Genomic DNA, 16,177 nt, shown 5'->3' with positions numbered 1-16,177 from the left:
GGTTATTTTTGTCAATATTCGAACATCATGCAAATAATTCTGCTTTGTAAAGTTTGTATGAAATTTTCAAAATTAACAATTATTATGTTTTACGAAATTGTCAATTGTATGTTTATATTTTACGAATAAAATGAGCGTGTTTAAATATAAAGAACAGTGTTCGGCTCTGACTCAATTGGTAAGACAACATACAAGCAACGAGTCTTTCTTAGCTCAGACGCGAGACGACAGAAGTTCAACAACAAGGTACAATACATTAAACGTGATGCACAATATGCATGGACAAAACAATAGCTTGCACCTTTAAATGCACTGATATAACATTGTGAACTCGTCGCTCTTGAAAAATATAATTATTGTTTCTTCTGATGAGTCTCAAGTCCGGAGTATCGTCATTGCTGTCAGAAATAATGTACGCTCTTGCTTCATCGGCTCGCCCCGGGGCTCGACTGGCTGACTGCCGCGGCAGCATTGATCGTGATGTTGAACTTGAAACCCGTCAATGTTGCTTCAGAAAACATTCTTACTGCTGTAGGGATGATTGGTACGTGTCTTGGGTTATCGGCTATGCTTATTATGTTGTTTGATGGACAACGAGAAGGGCAATTTTGACGAGGTGGACAACCAAAATGCCGGTAACATACCGTTAAATGTCAGCGGTGTTACAAATCAAACGTTTCAATCGAAATCAACGACGAAGAAACACAAATTCATAAAAATTCTAGTATCGACGGTATTTTGTATTCTACACATATATTTTAATACTCCATATTTCCTTGTTTCATTACCCTCCCTGTCCGGGTCCCATATCCACCACATGTGGAATATGGATTCATCGTAGTCATATACCTATAGTGTGACGTCATACTATAGGGATAACTGGGTCTATGTATGTTATAAATGACAGTATGCACTCTGCAAAATATCCTTCACTTTTAATTTGATCAATCTGCTTTATTCGTACAACCACAATAATATATCTTTGATGTTTCTAAAGAAGAAGTCTTACAATTTGGAGGTGTGTGTGTGTTGTGCCTACTGTAATTTGTAAAATATCTTCTTTGTTGAAATTATTTTGTGAGGTTTGTTTTAATTACTTTTCCTAGTATTTTTTCTAAGTACCGGTACTGTAGTTAAGCTTGAAAAATCTGCTCATTTTGATTATAATAATTAAATTCCATTTAAGGATCATCATCTGTATCGGCAAAGCACTACTGTTTGTTTGTTAGATGCTGATGATACAATTGCGTTTGCCTTGACATATTGCAGTATAGAACGAATGTGACCTGCTTCAAATTTCAAGGTCAAAATCGGGTCACAACTACTTCGGAGTGCAGTTTCAGAATTCCGAAAAAGGTTCACATCATAAGCAAAATCAAGTCAAAAATAACTAATCAAAGGCAGAGTTCGACACTTTTAAAGTATCGAACTCTGCTTTTGATTACTTTGAAGTCAGTCAGGAACGTTGGCAGATAAATTCGATTTCCCATAATAAGTGAAAGTTCAAGAGTCTAATGATTCTAAGATCAGTCACCCCACAAAATAAACACCAAGAAATGGGCCAACACAATGTAGCGTAAACCTGCATAATAAACTATTGAACGGCAAATACAATAGGTTTTGAGAGAGGTCAAATAGTCAAACATGTCATGAAATGCAAGGATAAGTTATAGGTAGAGACTTATATGGGATGAATCCGTGTTCAAGGTGGTTTGACAGGGAAAAATTACACATATTGAAAATTCAAATTCATATCCATTATATCCTTGAACCTGTTTATGTAATTTCCAATTTCAATTTCCAATTTCTAATTTCATCAGTAACCGTCACGCATGAAATTTTTATCCAGATGCATATTTATTTCCAGTAAAATGTAAATGACATGGTCGTGGTTAAGAAATTTGGAAATCATTGACAGAAAGTATGATTAACTAAGTGAAATTGGCAAAGCTTATCCGGTAATGGCAGCGAAAGTATTAAACTCAACTTGTACCACGAAACAATTTTAAGTGCATATGAAAGTCATTGAGTTTTGTCTTTGTGCCAAGTTTTATTCAAATGCATCAAGCCATTTATGTGTAATGGCTGAAGACATATAAACTTCGGAACAAAAATGGCAACCCGATGCCATATTTGATTTGACCTAGTGGTAAATCTGTCCGTTGCCTCTGCTAGGTGACCGGCTGCCGTATAATGCGAGTTCGAACCCGTTTGAAAACACCGTGTTGCCATGAAATAATTCTCTGTGTGTTTGAAAGTCTATTAATTTGTCTATGTGCTAGGTTAGAAAGAAATTAGTGACGGCATATATGGCTTTAGACACGAAAAATGGAACACAATTGACCATAATGAATGGTATCGAAAATCAATTAACTTGCAGAACTATGTATGTTTAGTTTATTATCATTTTGCAAAGTTTGAAAGAAATTTATCTGATCATGTCTGACATGTCTGTGTCGACGGACAGGGGGACGCACGCACGCATGCATGCACGGACACCCCCTCCCCGCTTGATCCGTTAGATCTCCTGACGCCGTCTCCAGGGACTAATAACACTATTCGTATGTGTACGCGGGCCTCCATAGTAGAGCAGATAAGTGTGGTATTTTGGCAAAACATTTTATTTAATGATACAAGTATGAAACTTCGCAGAACCATCAATGGTGTATCACTTAGTAAAAAAACGCTAGCCACCAGATAATCCAAGATGGCGTTATATCATGAGAATCAATCAATCAGACAACTTTTCATAGATAAGTCCATGTTTCCACATCTGACAATGGATAAACCGAAACAGGAAAACTATCTGGAAGTAACTAAGATCATTATATAGCAGACATTCCTTTTGACACCCACATAAGAAACAACATGGCTGGGGCAGATAAGACTGTTCTGAACAATTTATCCCAAAACCAACACTTCACAATAAAGCTCTTGATAAAGGAAGAGGCATAGTAATTGTGAATACGATAGATAACATTAAAGAAAGTAAAAGAGAGCTTCAAAATACAAACTATTACTGTAAAGCACACAGGTCGACATTAACATGGACATGGAAAAAGAACTTGAAAACATGTGCGACAGGAAAATCAACGAAAAAATATGCACACCATGATAGTATCTTCTCCCAAAATACAGAAACCCCCATCGGAAGGAACAATCTTTCTATGATGCCTTATTATAAGTGGCTGTTTCCAGCCAAAAATACAAAAACAAAACAAACAAACAAGATCTCGGAATTTCTAGACTATTTCATAAAAAACAATAGTCCAAAGACAATCAACAAATATCAAGGACACAAAAGGATTCTTTAACAAGCTAGAATAAAAAAAATACCAGAAAACCCTATTTTTATAACATAAGATGCCACGGTGGTATCAATGCACATAAACACGCCACAAAAGGACGCCATAAGCACAGTGATCGTGGCCATGGACCCTAAAATAGCACCACCCTACACAAACGATGTCAAAAAAACCGACAAAAACTGCATAAAAGCCCTACTGTCGATTATTCTCAAACACAATATATTGGAATTCAACGGAGAATAGTATAATCAGAGGCAGAATGTCTACTTTTTAAAACCCACACAAAACCGACTGAAACGTTCCACTCTTTATGAAGAAGTTCCTGCCACCCAAACAACATTTTCAATGGATTTGTTGAAGTAGAATTCTTTAAATACGCTCACACATGCAACAACAATGTGGATTTCATAAACAGAGTCAATTTCTTCACACGAAAACTTCAACAACGAAATTACAGAAAAACAAATATTTTGTATCAGAAAAGAAGTTAACAAATGTCAGCTGTACCTCATTGACAAACATACGAATAATGACGTAACAACAAAACTTATCCATTCAACGACATTTAGTCCATTCTTCGAAACCATCCTAATCAAACAATATTTTATAAGAACTGAAAATAATTACGGACGATCAAACACGGGCCACAGCTTTTCCTGAAAAATATCATAGCACAATTGAAACGAATGGTCTGAGCAACAAACAACACAATAGCCATGCAGACTACAACATAAAGATTCTATCACATCTTTTTAACAAGTCAATGTCAATGACACAGTCCCCACTTGTTAATGGGTACTTTGATTACAAGTCCTCAGAGAGGATAGAGTCCTCTTCATTAATTAGGTCTATGATAAAAATACTTTGATACAGATGGCACTCGATGGCCAAGAATGAGTTCCACGGTGGTGAAAACATAAAACCAATGTAGGCCGTCATCCTAATTACAAAGGTCATTAAATGAGTCAATTAGTAATTAATCGACAGGATGTTGCCGAACATTTTTGCATACTAACATTTTTGCATACTATCCTAACACTAACAGATTATCACCGGTAGCATATTTCATAAAGTTTTAGGCACTATTTACAACACTATGAGATCAACATCTGTATCAAGTTTCATCAAATTTGAAGCAGTATTGGAGGATATATCACTCTAATTAGGAAAGTTCATTACATATGCAATGACAAATTAATTAAAATGACACTGATAAATGTCTTTTTCACTGTTAAAGCAATGTGAGCTTAACATCTGTACCAAGTTTCATGAAATTTGATGCAGTATTTCTTGACATATCAGCCTAATTACGAAACTTCAGTAATTGACATGATACTGTTACATGCCGTGAAACAAATTGACGTGTATCTGTATGAAATAGGTCAATGTCTTCGTACCAACTTCAAATGATACTAATGGAAATATGTCTGAGTTATGGCTCTGTACATGAAAAAATTTTAACAAAATCACCGCCACGCAGCCATATTTGATCTTACTGTCTAAAAAATTAACATGCATATGTATGACATAGGTCAATGTCCTTGTACCAACTTTGAATAAAATCGGTTAAGATGTGCCTGAGTTATGGCTCTGTACATGAAAAAATCGTAACAAAATGGCCGCATGGCAGCCATATTGGATCATATCGTGAAACAAATTGACGTGCTTATGTATGACATAGGTAAATGTCCTTGTATCAATTTTGCACAAAATCGGTTAAACATGTCTGAGTTATGGCTCTGTACATGAAAAATCGTAATAAAATGGCCACAAGGCGGCCATATTGGATCGTATCACAAAACAAATCGACGTGCATATGTATGACATATAAAGTAATCCTTGTACCAAGTTTGAATGAAATCGCTCCAGGCACCTTTGTGATATCTGTGTGAATGGACGAACGGACGCAAGCATGACCAAACCTACAGGTCCCCCTCCATTGGACTAATAAACAACGGCTAATGTCAAACTAAACAATTTGGAATACAAAACCATTCAAGAAACTGCTGAAGGGACCCCAATGTTGTCCTAAAACACCATTAAGACGAATCAGACAAACATAAACTTTTTTCCTGGGGGTCCAGATCACATGACCAGGGAAAACGCCATATTAAATAATAATAATAATATTTGGTTCTTATTTAGCACACATATCCACAAGTACATGTGATCAAGGCGCTTTACAATTATTATTACCCCTGGTCACTGGACCTAATATGATACCACTCAACTCCCTGGGGAGCAAATAACAGCTCACATGTGCAGCCAGTAAGCGCAGCAGAGCTAAATGCACACATAACAATCACTGTCCTACCAGGTACCCATCACTCCTGGGTGGGGAAGAAGCAATGAGGAATAAAGTGCCTTGCCCAAGGACACAACAACACAGCCATGCCAGGGCTCCGAACTCGCCATCCTTTAATCGTGAGTCCACTGCTCTAGCCACTGGCCCATGATGCCTCCTATATTGATTCATAAAACCCACATTGATCGACTCACTTTATCGTATCACTTACAAAGTCATTTGTTCAGCTCTTCCAGGCTGGCTACGATACTGTCAATTGAATTGCGACTAACTAACGGATAATAGGGCTGGTTAATTAGCATTTTACATTTTCCCCATCGCTTGATGTAAGCTAGAACAGGGTTTTACATGACGCGCATTTCTGCGTCCTTTACGCATAAAACCGGACGCAGGACCCTCAAAAACTAAACCACGCGTCCCTTGGGACGCAGCAATATCTGTTGCTGGTGTACACCTTGCGAAGCTGCTGAACACGTAAAACACATCCCAGTAAACCTTACCGACCCCGTACTTTACCCTTAAAGTGCCGCGTCGGTTTATAAACCGACACGGCATTCTCGCTCTCAGCGCCACGTCGGTATATAAACCGACAGTGATTGCGTTCTATGCTTATGCCTAACTTAGCTATGCATTGCCGAACTCAGCCAGAAGGAGGGTATTCCTGACCTTTTGACCCAGTTTAGTACCATATAAGGACTAAAATAATGACATCATGCAGCCTAACTATCGAAAATTCCAGTAATTTATGCGAACTTTCTTCAAAAGAGGTCAGCGGTTTTCATGAATATTTAATCAGGTCTGCAGTTTCACCCGTACGCGGATACGGCGGCCACAGTGCATTGAACGAAACACGTACGTACGTTTTGAAAGCTTTACCATGCCGTAGACACGGAAGACAACTATATTATGCCAAGCTACTGCCCTCTGGGTGATAGAAATGATAGATTTTACAGTTTTTTGAGAATATTTTATGGAAAAATGACGCGATTTGGTGACCAAATCGATCGCGATAGTGAACTTCGAACGTATCGGCGGCCAAGATGGCGGCACTGTGTGATGCCTAACTCTCGACATGGAACCCGAGGTTAAGGTTTTCGAAGTCCAAAACATGCAAGATTGAGAAATTTGTAAGGATTCGGTTAAATTGAAGTGTATTTTGTGAATTTTCAAGCGTTTGACTGCCAAAAAGCCCCTTTAAACTGTTGATATTTGACCTCCGGCCGTCCTGAAGCGAGACGGCCATAACAGTCGACCCGGTTTGTAAATGAAATGTAGTTGTTCTGAACTGTTGACATTGCGAGACATTTCCTACGTGTTACGCATTTTTTTAACTGAAATAAACCGGACATGAAACTTTTTTCTCGATACTTAGTGGTTTCTTTCCATTTTGTGGCGGATTTTGTGGCGTGCTTGTCAAAAAATGTGATCAAACTTGGCGAACGGATTGACTAGTATGTATGGTAGTACGAGTCCGTGACTCGATAAGCCACAGATACTATAGTTACACACGCGTACGTGAATTAAACTAATGTAAGTTGGGTCAAACACCAAAATTAATCGATAAAAAGGTTAGTGAAATGTGTTTTTGTCTTCAACTCTTCATTATAGTTATACAGGCGGTTCAAACTATACAGAGTCAGTTGAATATGCCCTATAGTTGTGTGCATGTGTTGCACAATAGTTACCCCTCCATGTACAATATGGAACCTTGTTGTCTCTGTGTATGCAAATTAATACTAATTGAACACAGTGAAGACCATGGCATTGATAAACTATAAAACATTTTTGTGAAATAAATTGGGACCCCCATATTTTGATGTAGGACTCCCATTTTCTAACACCAGGAGTCCCAGGGACTCTCAAAAGTTAAAAGTGATGTAAAACCCTGCTAGAACATCTCCGTTTAACCAAATAGTATCCAGGGATTTGACAGCTGGTAGGGTCACACCGCTGCTTACGCGTTAGTGGCCATTGCTATTCTTTCGCGTGAGCGACTCTGAGGTAGGTATTTTGAGGGCTACAGGGAGGGGAAAATTTCCCCCCATGTAGTCATCTTCTGAATCTATCCCAGATACCAAATAATTCTTACTACTCGAATTTACTCTCTTGTTTCGGGCAGAATATCAAAATTTCCGGAAGTTGCATTTCATTGCATTTAGATTGTTCCTAATGTTTTAGTTTGCACTCATTTTCCATACTGTCCTTGTTGTTGTTATTGTTGTCGTTCTTTTATTGTCGTTGTTTATCGTCACCACCATTATCGTCATCATAATTAATGATTCTTTCTAATGATGAAGACTATTTTTATCAAAGATGTTCCTACCTGCTATAATTTCCTGTAAGTTGATGCCCTGTAACGCATGTTTATGTTTTACATAATGACTATAAACTATAGCAAAATTTAATGAGATATACCAGAAAAAATCGGGACAAAAGTAAAAACGTGTACATTCTTTTTAGGAGGTTGAATGACCCATCAGCAGATCACGTACGTGTCGATATCACCTCGATGACCACAGTACTCTATAATGATTGCAAACTGTATTCAAAAATTCTTTGGTAGCCAAAGTATATCTGACGATGACAGCCAAACCCTGAACTAAAGTTTATTCACCCGGTGTACATGACAATTATGCACTTACTTTGGTTTCTTATCTTTCTTTCCAGCCTTCTTTGGATTTCTCCAAGGGGTACTTCGACTTGAAGAAGTGGCGGCAGCTTCGTCTCTCTCTTCGGCATCTTGCTTACCTTCATCGTCCTTGTCGTCTGGCAGGTGACCCGTGGCAAATGCAGACGGAGCCATGGCGCGAAGACTCGCAATGGCGGCGTCGGTTGCAGCAGCAATAAGTCGACGATCATAGTCGCTGTATTTATCATCACTGTCACTGCCCACACTGCTAGTGCTTTCCCTTCGACGTTGACGCTGTGTACTCATCATGGTGCTAATAAACTCTGATCAGCGGCTAGAATGATGATATACAAAAGTATGTACAGTTGTACAGTTTTCTGGGTTGCAAGTATGTGTTTGTGTTCATGACAGGCGGTCTGAAGGTTAATATATATTTACACAAACCACTTTTTGACTAAGTGAAAGTAGAGCTGTATAAATCACAGTAGCGTCAACGCGAACACACGTAATCTCGTGACCTCATTGTCTGAATGATACTGATAAGATAGACGTAAAATTGTAGCCGTGAATTCCTCTTTCACTAAAAACAGCGTATAATTTGATTTAAGTGAGAGAGGCATTCACTTCTACAATTTTACGTCTATCTTATCAGTATCATTCAGACAATGACACAGGTCTCCTGAGGTCACGAGATAACGTGTGTTTGCGTTGACGCCACTGTGATTTATACAGCTCTACTTCCACTCAGCTAAATAGTGTTTTCATGCGCCGCATGAACATGTTGACAAACTGTGCTTTGTGTACAATGTTGCCCATGTATTTATGTGGGCGGGATCTCAACGGTCTGTCAAATCAGCCTAAAAAACGTGATCTCGCTTCATGCCATGTAACTGTAATGTGTTCTTTGCACATCATATCCCTATTACACAATGCCAAGTACTATTACTAAGCAACTAAGAGCTTGTAGCACAGTTCACTGTCCTCCATCGCGAAATAGCCGACGAGGGGTGTACAAAATACAAAAGCAGGATGCGAAAATTAAAAGATAACACTTGTTTGTTGCTTGAATGCCCAGATGCTAAATTGATAGGCGTTTTTAGTCCCCACGGACACCGTCCGGGGGGACTTATAGGTTTGGTCATGTCCGTGCGTCCGTCCGTGCGTCCGTGTGTGCGTGCGTGCGTCTGTGCGTCCGTCCGTTCACGCAGATATCTCATAGACGCCTGGAGCGATTTTGTTCAAACTTGGTTCAAGGATAGTACCCTACCTCATACAGATGCACGTCGATTTGTTTTACAATGCGATCAAATTTGGCCATGTTAGAGAACTTTTTAGTTTTCACCTCCATAGACCCCCATGTATAAGGCAGTCCATAGACTCCCATGTATAAGCACAGGCGACCCATAAAGTATTACTGAGATTTTCACACTAGTTTTCACCTCCATAGACCCCCATGTATAAGGCAGTCCATAGACTCCCATGTATAAGCACAGGCGACCCATAAAGTATTACTGAGATTTTCACACTCTTTTCTCTATCATTTTCTCTCCTTTCTTCATGCTCTTACTGATCGGAGTAAATAAAATAAATGGTTTATATAACCTAACCTAGCCTCTGCGACTCTTTATTTATTTTACACTCCATTACATGGACGTATATCTCTCATACACACATGCTGTAATTATTAGTCAACACAACTAATTATGCTCATCCGTGGACTTAATCAGAGGTTGGTCAACATCGGAAAGATAGTAATGTTAATGAAAAGGTACCATTCCTATCTTTCGCGATGTTGACCAACCCGTAAAATACCTGATAAGTCCACGTATATAGGGATAGACTATAGGATAGAAATTGTTTGACAAAATGTCATATGACCTCGATAACCTTTTACCTAAAATACACGATTATGTCAATAAATAAGTAACCACAAGTGCTATGTCCTTATATTTAGTAGGATGGGAGACCTTATGACAACACATGCTTTACCTCATTAATTATGCACATATATAATTGTGGGCAAGCCAATAGAGCTTGAGGTCTGAATTTTTGCATATATTGATTAATTAGCAATACAATTTTTTTCAAAATGTCACGTGACCTTGATGACCTTTGACCTTGATTATGCATATATATGCATAACTCAGTAACCACAAGTTATTTACGCTTCAATTTTGATAGGATAATAGACCTTAAGATGTCACATCTTGTACCTCATTTATTATGCGCATATGTATTTCTTGGCTGGCCAATACAGCTAGAAGTCTGATCTTTTTCCCCGATTTAGAACCATAACTTAGACATGCCTCTTGTTTCAAATTGGGAACAATGACATAGACCTATGTGTCCATAGATCTGAACATATACACTCCAGTGATACTTCTTAATGACCACATTTCCCTGCCCCATCAAGACTAATACTCCTATTACAAGTGGGGACTATGTCATTGTCAATGACTTGTTATTTTTATTTTAAACTTTATTTACTGTCGATAACTTGTTCGGCCAATAAGGCCGATCTTCCACAAGGTCGGCGATAAAAAAATTAAAACTACAAAAAATACATAGACGAACAAGAGTATACCAGAAAACGAACATGAGAAAAACAGAAAATCAACAGCGTTACGTTACAACTGATCGATGAGACTTTATAAAAATTCAACTTGAATGACTTAAGGTTAGGAATATTTTTTAAAAACAACTGGAGGTCTTTCCAAAAATAAACAACCGAATAAGGCTTTTTTCGTGATTTCAATTCTAAGTTTTGCAAATACAAACATTATTTATTGAAATTGAGCGCATTGACCTTGACAAAAGGATTTTCGCAAGTTGGAAAAGATTCTGCAGATATTTTGTCACGTGCCATTGACAATTTGGAACATCTATACACCCTCAGTTTTGTGTTATTTTAAGCGATTACTTCATGTAAGCAGTCCCAAACTTTTAAACAGCGGACCGGTTTTGTTGGTCCAATTTGGCCCCCACATAGCAAAAGAATGGCTTCTTTTGTAATTTTCAAGAGTTCGTTACAGTTCGACTTGTCACAATTTCCCCAAACAACAGAGTAATAGTCCAAGGTTGATTGAACATAACATGTATAGAATAACCTCCGTACACGTATGAGTAAGAGATGACGTATTCGTCATATCAAAGCTTGGGTGTTCTCCCTCCTTTGCCTGTATTCAAATACATACATCTTATATGCAGCGGTTGTTTGTATACACCAACATGTAAAATCATCATATCATCCTTTGTACATGTGGACATTATGCGTGATCGGACCCTCTCACACAGATACGTCAATATTGTTATCAAGTTTGGTCAAAACGAGAATGACAACACAGTCAGTTGCTGCTCTTTGCAAGTAAAACCACTTTTGATAGTTGATCATTTCAGGACACAAGTCACAGTTTATAAAATATTCTCGGCCGAGAGAAAGCGTTTGCAAGTATTTGCATGGCTCAGCATGGCCACGAATTGACCTCCTCAGTGACCTTGGCAGAAATGACAGTCACCGATACAAGTTTATAAAAGCATAATGGAATTGAAAGTTGTCAAATACCGAATTATCAAATCAAGTTTCCTGTCCTTTCAGGTCGTCCCTACGCTGCCTATCTGTCTGCCTGTGTCTCAGCCTTACTGTGCCTATGTACTCTCGATTTATGATAGTTATATACGCTAAACTGACTGTACGGCAACAGGAAAGAGTCTGCCTCCAAAAGCAATCAAGCTGTGAAAACGCCAAATAATCTCAGAATTTCTCTTATTTTACAATCTGGTTCGGAAGGCTCCACAGGAATATCTATCAGGTAGTCAGCAAAACTACAATGCATCCCGAGCCAATAACGTGTTCTAAACATGTGTATGCATACATTCATATTGAGAAAGCATTACAATTTCGACCTCTCGCTAATGAGGAATTTCAAATATCGGTGAAGTTGAGGTCATTTTATTTCTCTTTTTATATCAAAATACACTTTGTGACCCCTTTCCCATATTTTTTGTCTGATTACATGTTAAATTTTAATTTTTTAAATAATATTCGATGCAATGTACAACCTTCCGAAGATACCAAGCAAATAAGGATCGAACGTGATGATTTGCATCACCAAACAATAACTTGGATTTAGTGGATGTTCACGTCGCTAACTTACATGAGTTTCAAGAAATAAAGCCAGCCTTACAAACCTGAGGGATACAGGTCAGTTCGTTTGCACGACAGATCCCGACTTGTTAACTTTGTCACGTAGTTGACGGCGACCTCTTGCTGCGTTTACTTACTAGTATGCATGGCACTGTTATCGATTTCCATTTTCAACACTGACAGCCATCATACACAGATCGTTAAGAAGTGACAAATGCCGATGTGTTGATCTCCAATGATTGATGATCGCTGGTTTTTTTGCGACTTTACATCTAATAACATCTGCTGATGTTATTGATAATACATAAGACAGTATGGCCTGTAATATAACTTCGATGCCTTGTGAAGGTTTGTCTACCTGAATCATCTTGAAAGAACACGATTGGAACTAATTTGGGATAATTGAATGATGAAGTAATGTCGATTTATTTTGCAAATGAAAACTCGTCTGCTTTTCTTTTTAAGTTACACGCTTGTTGTCATGAGAAATTTATAATATCGCAACATTTAGCTACAGGGCACCTAACACTTCCGAGAAATTTGAAAAATATAAAGATCCAATTATCCCAAATTAGTTCCAATTGTGCTAACGGTGGTAGTACTGTAAATGCATGATATACATAAGATTCTGCAGAAAACGTGTTTTAAAATAAAAAGATGAAGTGGAGTCAAATAAAACTAGTCGGTCCTCCAAACACGGTCAGTTTAGTTTATACCATCTCCCAGTACCCTGCACATGCCATCAATTTCCCGGTTTAGATACAAATGGGTAATTTCTGAATTTTAAAGGCGCAATTCGTTGGTCGCTAGTGGAGGGCCGGGGATAGTAAGCTGAGAGTATTTGAACTAAGAATTTACCCATAAAGCCCGTACTATGTGAAGGAGAGGGGCACACAGAGGGACAAACGGATCGGATTGACAGACGATCGGACGGACAGGCAGACAGACAGACAGAAAGATAGCCGAAGATCTATGCTCTCACATTACTGTCGTCGCTAGTACAGCGCCGCCAGCGGCAGAACTTGAAAGAATACTCCCCCAAAAGGTTTATATGCACTGCTCACATGTACGGTATATTGTACACAGTTTAGCGGAGGTCTTTCCGCTGCAATATAATTAAAGTTTATCTAACCCACAGTGTACAGAATGACCCAATTTCGAAGAAAATACATGTGCGCAAGTGGCCATCCTTTTTTAGACACTTAAATCGGGAGAGACAATTCTTGATTTTGAGTAAAAGCGACGATTTGCTGTGGTTACTTTTCGGTAAAACCAAACCATGGATTACAAAAGCGTCTCTCTTTTACTCTGGTTCTTTGATCAAACTAGAATTACTTGGTCATAATAACTGTTCTCATCGATACCACTGCTATGTTCAGCGACTTGGTCTTCAGCATTTCACCTTATGAGGGCGCTATTCAATGTGCTGAGCCACATTACGTCCTGTCTCTTTCCTTCCGCTGTCTGCCTTATGACAACCAGTGTGATGAAATGCAGTGCTCTCAAGATTTATTGACAACTTAGAAAAGTATGGAAAATGTAAAAATAAAAAAAAACTTACGAGACAATAATTTTTTTTTGTAATATTTTTTTCCTTCGATAGCGGCAACTTCAAGTGAAGCCCGCCTGCTTAATGCAAGCCCCGACCTGATAAAAAGTCTCGTTTTCCGCAAAACTTGCGATTCTTTTATCACCGATTCACCTGGTAGAATTTTAGCAAATCTCCGATATGCACGAAGGTTCCCCGGTCTGAGCAATGAAGCCATGTTCTTCGAGCACTTTAGGTATTCGTCTTTGCTGTTACAAGCGGCTAAGTTCCAGACAGAAACAAGTCGTCAGGCAGTCGAAGGGGGCACGGGCGAGCTCATGATCGCCGAGTGGGTTGGCTTTGTGAACGCCGCAAAAAGTGGCATCTTTTATTTTATCACGCATATTAACATTCCTGTGGGTAGAAAAGACAAAACAAAACATATTACTGAATTATTACATTAAACGCCAAAGTCCCCTACAAAAGGGGATTATGGTAAGACTATGCAGATGTGAAAAAGCCACGCTATGGGTAAGACGCACTCGATTTGCTCCGAGATTTCCAGAAATTCGACGTGTGAATGGCGTTAATTTCCGTCCAATCTCATACATGACACCTGTGAATGTATAGCGACTGCCTTTATGTCGAAAAAACGTTGAAAAACACTGTTATTTAATACAAAGAACGCATATTTTCACAAAGCGTGGCTCCAGAACGTCCATTTGACCTCTGTTCTAAATGTTAATGTATGCTGCCAATCATGATCATTACCAAATTCAAATTGCGGCCTAGGCGATCTTGATCCCTGCGGAGCACAACTAACAAAGCGTACTGACTCATCACTAAAATCACCGTTATGTACCTAAACATACGCATACACAACCACATACAACGTACACGATAAGACACATGTATGAACACGCAAGAAACGGCATTCTCTTTTTGGAGTGTTTGGTGGTCCTGAAACAGTGAAAAGAACCGTTTTGTATGCTGGTCCTGTAAAAGTTATGAACATTGAGAGTCACGTCGTTTGGAAGGCAATCAAAATTTCCTTCCTTCCTTCAGACGTCGAAACTGAATCTTTTCTCTCACTTTTTAAGGAATTACCTTTAGCATTGTGACAAGTTTGGTCATTGTTTATATCAGTTGATTCAATTCAGTTGAGCTGAGTGGACTTGAAATTTCAGCGTCGATCACATCGTTACCACTGTCACTAGCTACGTCACGGGCCATTGCGTTGTTTGATCGATTATCCACACTCATCGACGACGACCACGGCCCTGCACAGCTGTCCTGGGGGACTCATCAGCCTCATTAACTTTCTTTACCAATGTATTTCAAAATACTTGGCTGACCATTTACTGCAGATTACTAGTAGTTTCCGTTTGTTGAAGTTTTCTGGCTTACATATCGTGAAAAGCAGCGTATATGGTATTCAAATATGCATGCTCATCTATGGAACTGCGTCTCAGTCACATGATGTGATTTGCATATTATGAACGGTTGTCGATATTTTCCGAGTTTACCTATCAGAGTAATGCTGGTGTGGACTAGAATTCAAGTGTGAACAAACCACAGTAAAGTTTACACGTATACAGTATCGACGCTGAACAGTAGAGGTTTTTCAAGATGATTTTGGGAGTAGAACAAGAACTTCAAAGTTGACATACAAAGAAAACATACCATTATAACGTTATAACTGTCCCCATGAAAATGTTTTTCTTTTTTTCACAAATGTCTCTCCCAAGTTAACCGTTAACACAAACATAGAATTAAACATTGGCTCACTGTACCCGATACGTTCGTCGATAATTAGGGGTTCGCATCGCGACAAGAGTAGTCCGCGTCGTTTTTATTGTCGTTCTTTTCCGTGTTTGTGATTTGCACTTACCGTACCAACAAGTTTTGAGAACGCAATTTGAAGAAATTCCTTGATGCTGAACAATACACATGGGAACCACAAATAAAATGATAAATTGCCACGGTAGTAAAAGATAATGAACGGGTACCCGTCGTGAGCTTATGTCACCCCCGGTGTCACCCACGGCGATTGCTCCTAGAAACGATCATATTTGAAAGCCCCGTTATTGATTTAAAGTTGAACGCAACAACGTTCGATAGTTTATTCAAAGACGTCGCCCTTCTAATGTCAATAGTTAATTTCGGTACTTCACATAATGCGGCATTTTGTAATGTTGAGTGTAAAGATCAGTAATATAAAGTGAATTCGCAGTAATATAATCGCCTGAACGTAGAGGTCGCC

At 38.8% G+C, this 16,177-nt stretch overlaps 1 protein-coding gene across 1 annotated transcript in view; it reads right to left on the bottom strand.

Annotated features, from left to right (window-relative positions):
* Window positions 1-8,628, bottom strand: part of LOC139129330 (uncharacterized) — a 19,607-nt gene extending 10,979 nt beyond the window's left edge. Inside the window, exon 1 of the mRNA XM_070694963.1 lies at window positions 8,256-8,628. Within this exon, the coding sequence (XP_070551064.1) occupies window positions 8,256-8,551 (296 nt within the window). The 5' untranslated portion in view covers window positions 8,552-8,628. The remainder of the gene's footprint in view (window positions 1-8,255) is intronic.
* Window positions 8,629-16,177: the final 7,549 nt, after the last annotated feature.

The sequence above is a fragment of the Ptychodera flava genome, chromosome 3 (genome assembly GCF_041260155.1).
Source record: "Ptychodera flava strain L36383 chromosome 3, AS_Pfla_20210202, whole genome shotgun sequence".
NCBI lineage: Eukaryota > Metazoa > Hemichordata > Enteropneusta > Ptychoderidae > Ptychodera > Ptychodera flava.
Note: the sequence above shows the minus strand (reverse complement) of the source record. Positions and strands in the feature narration are given on the sequence as shown.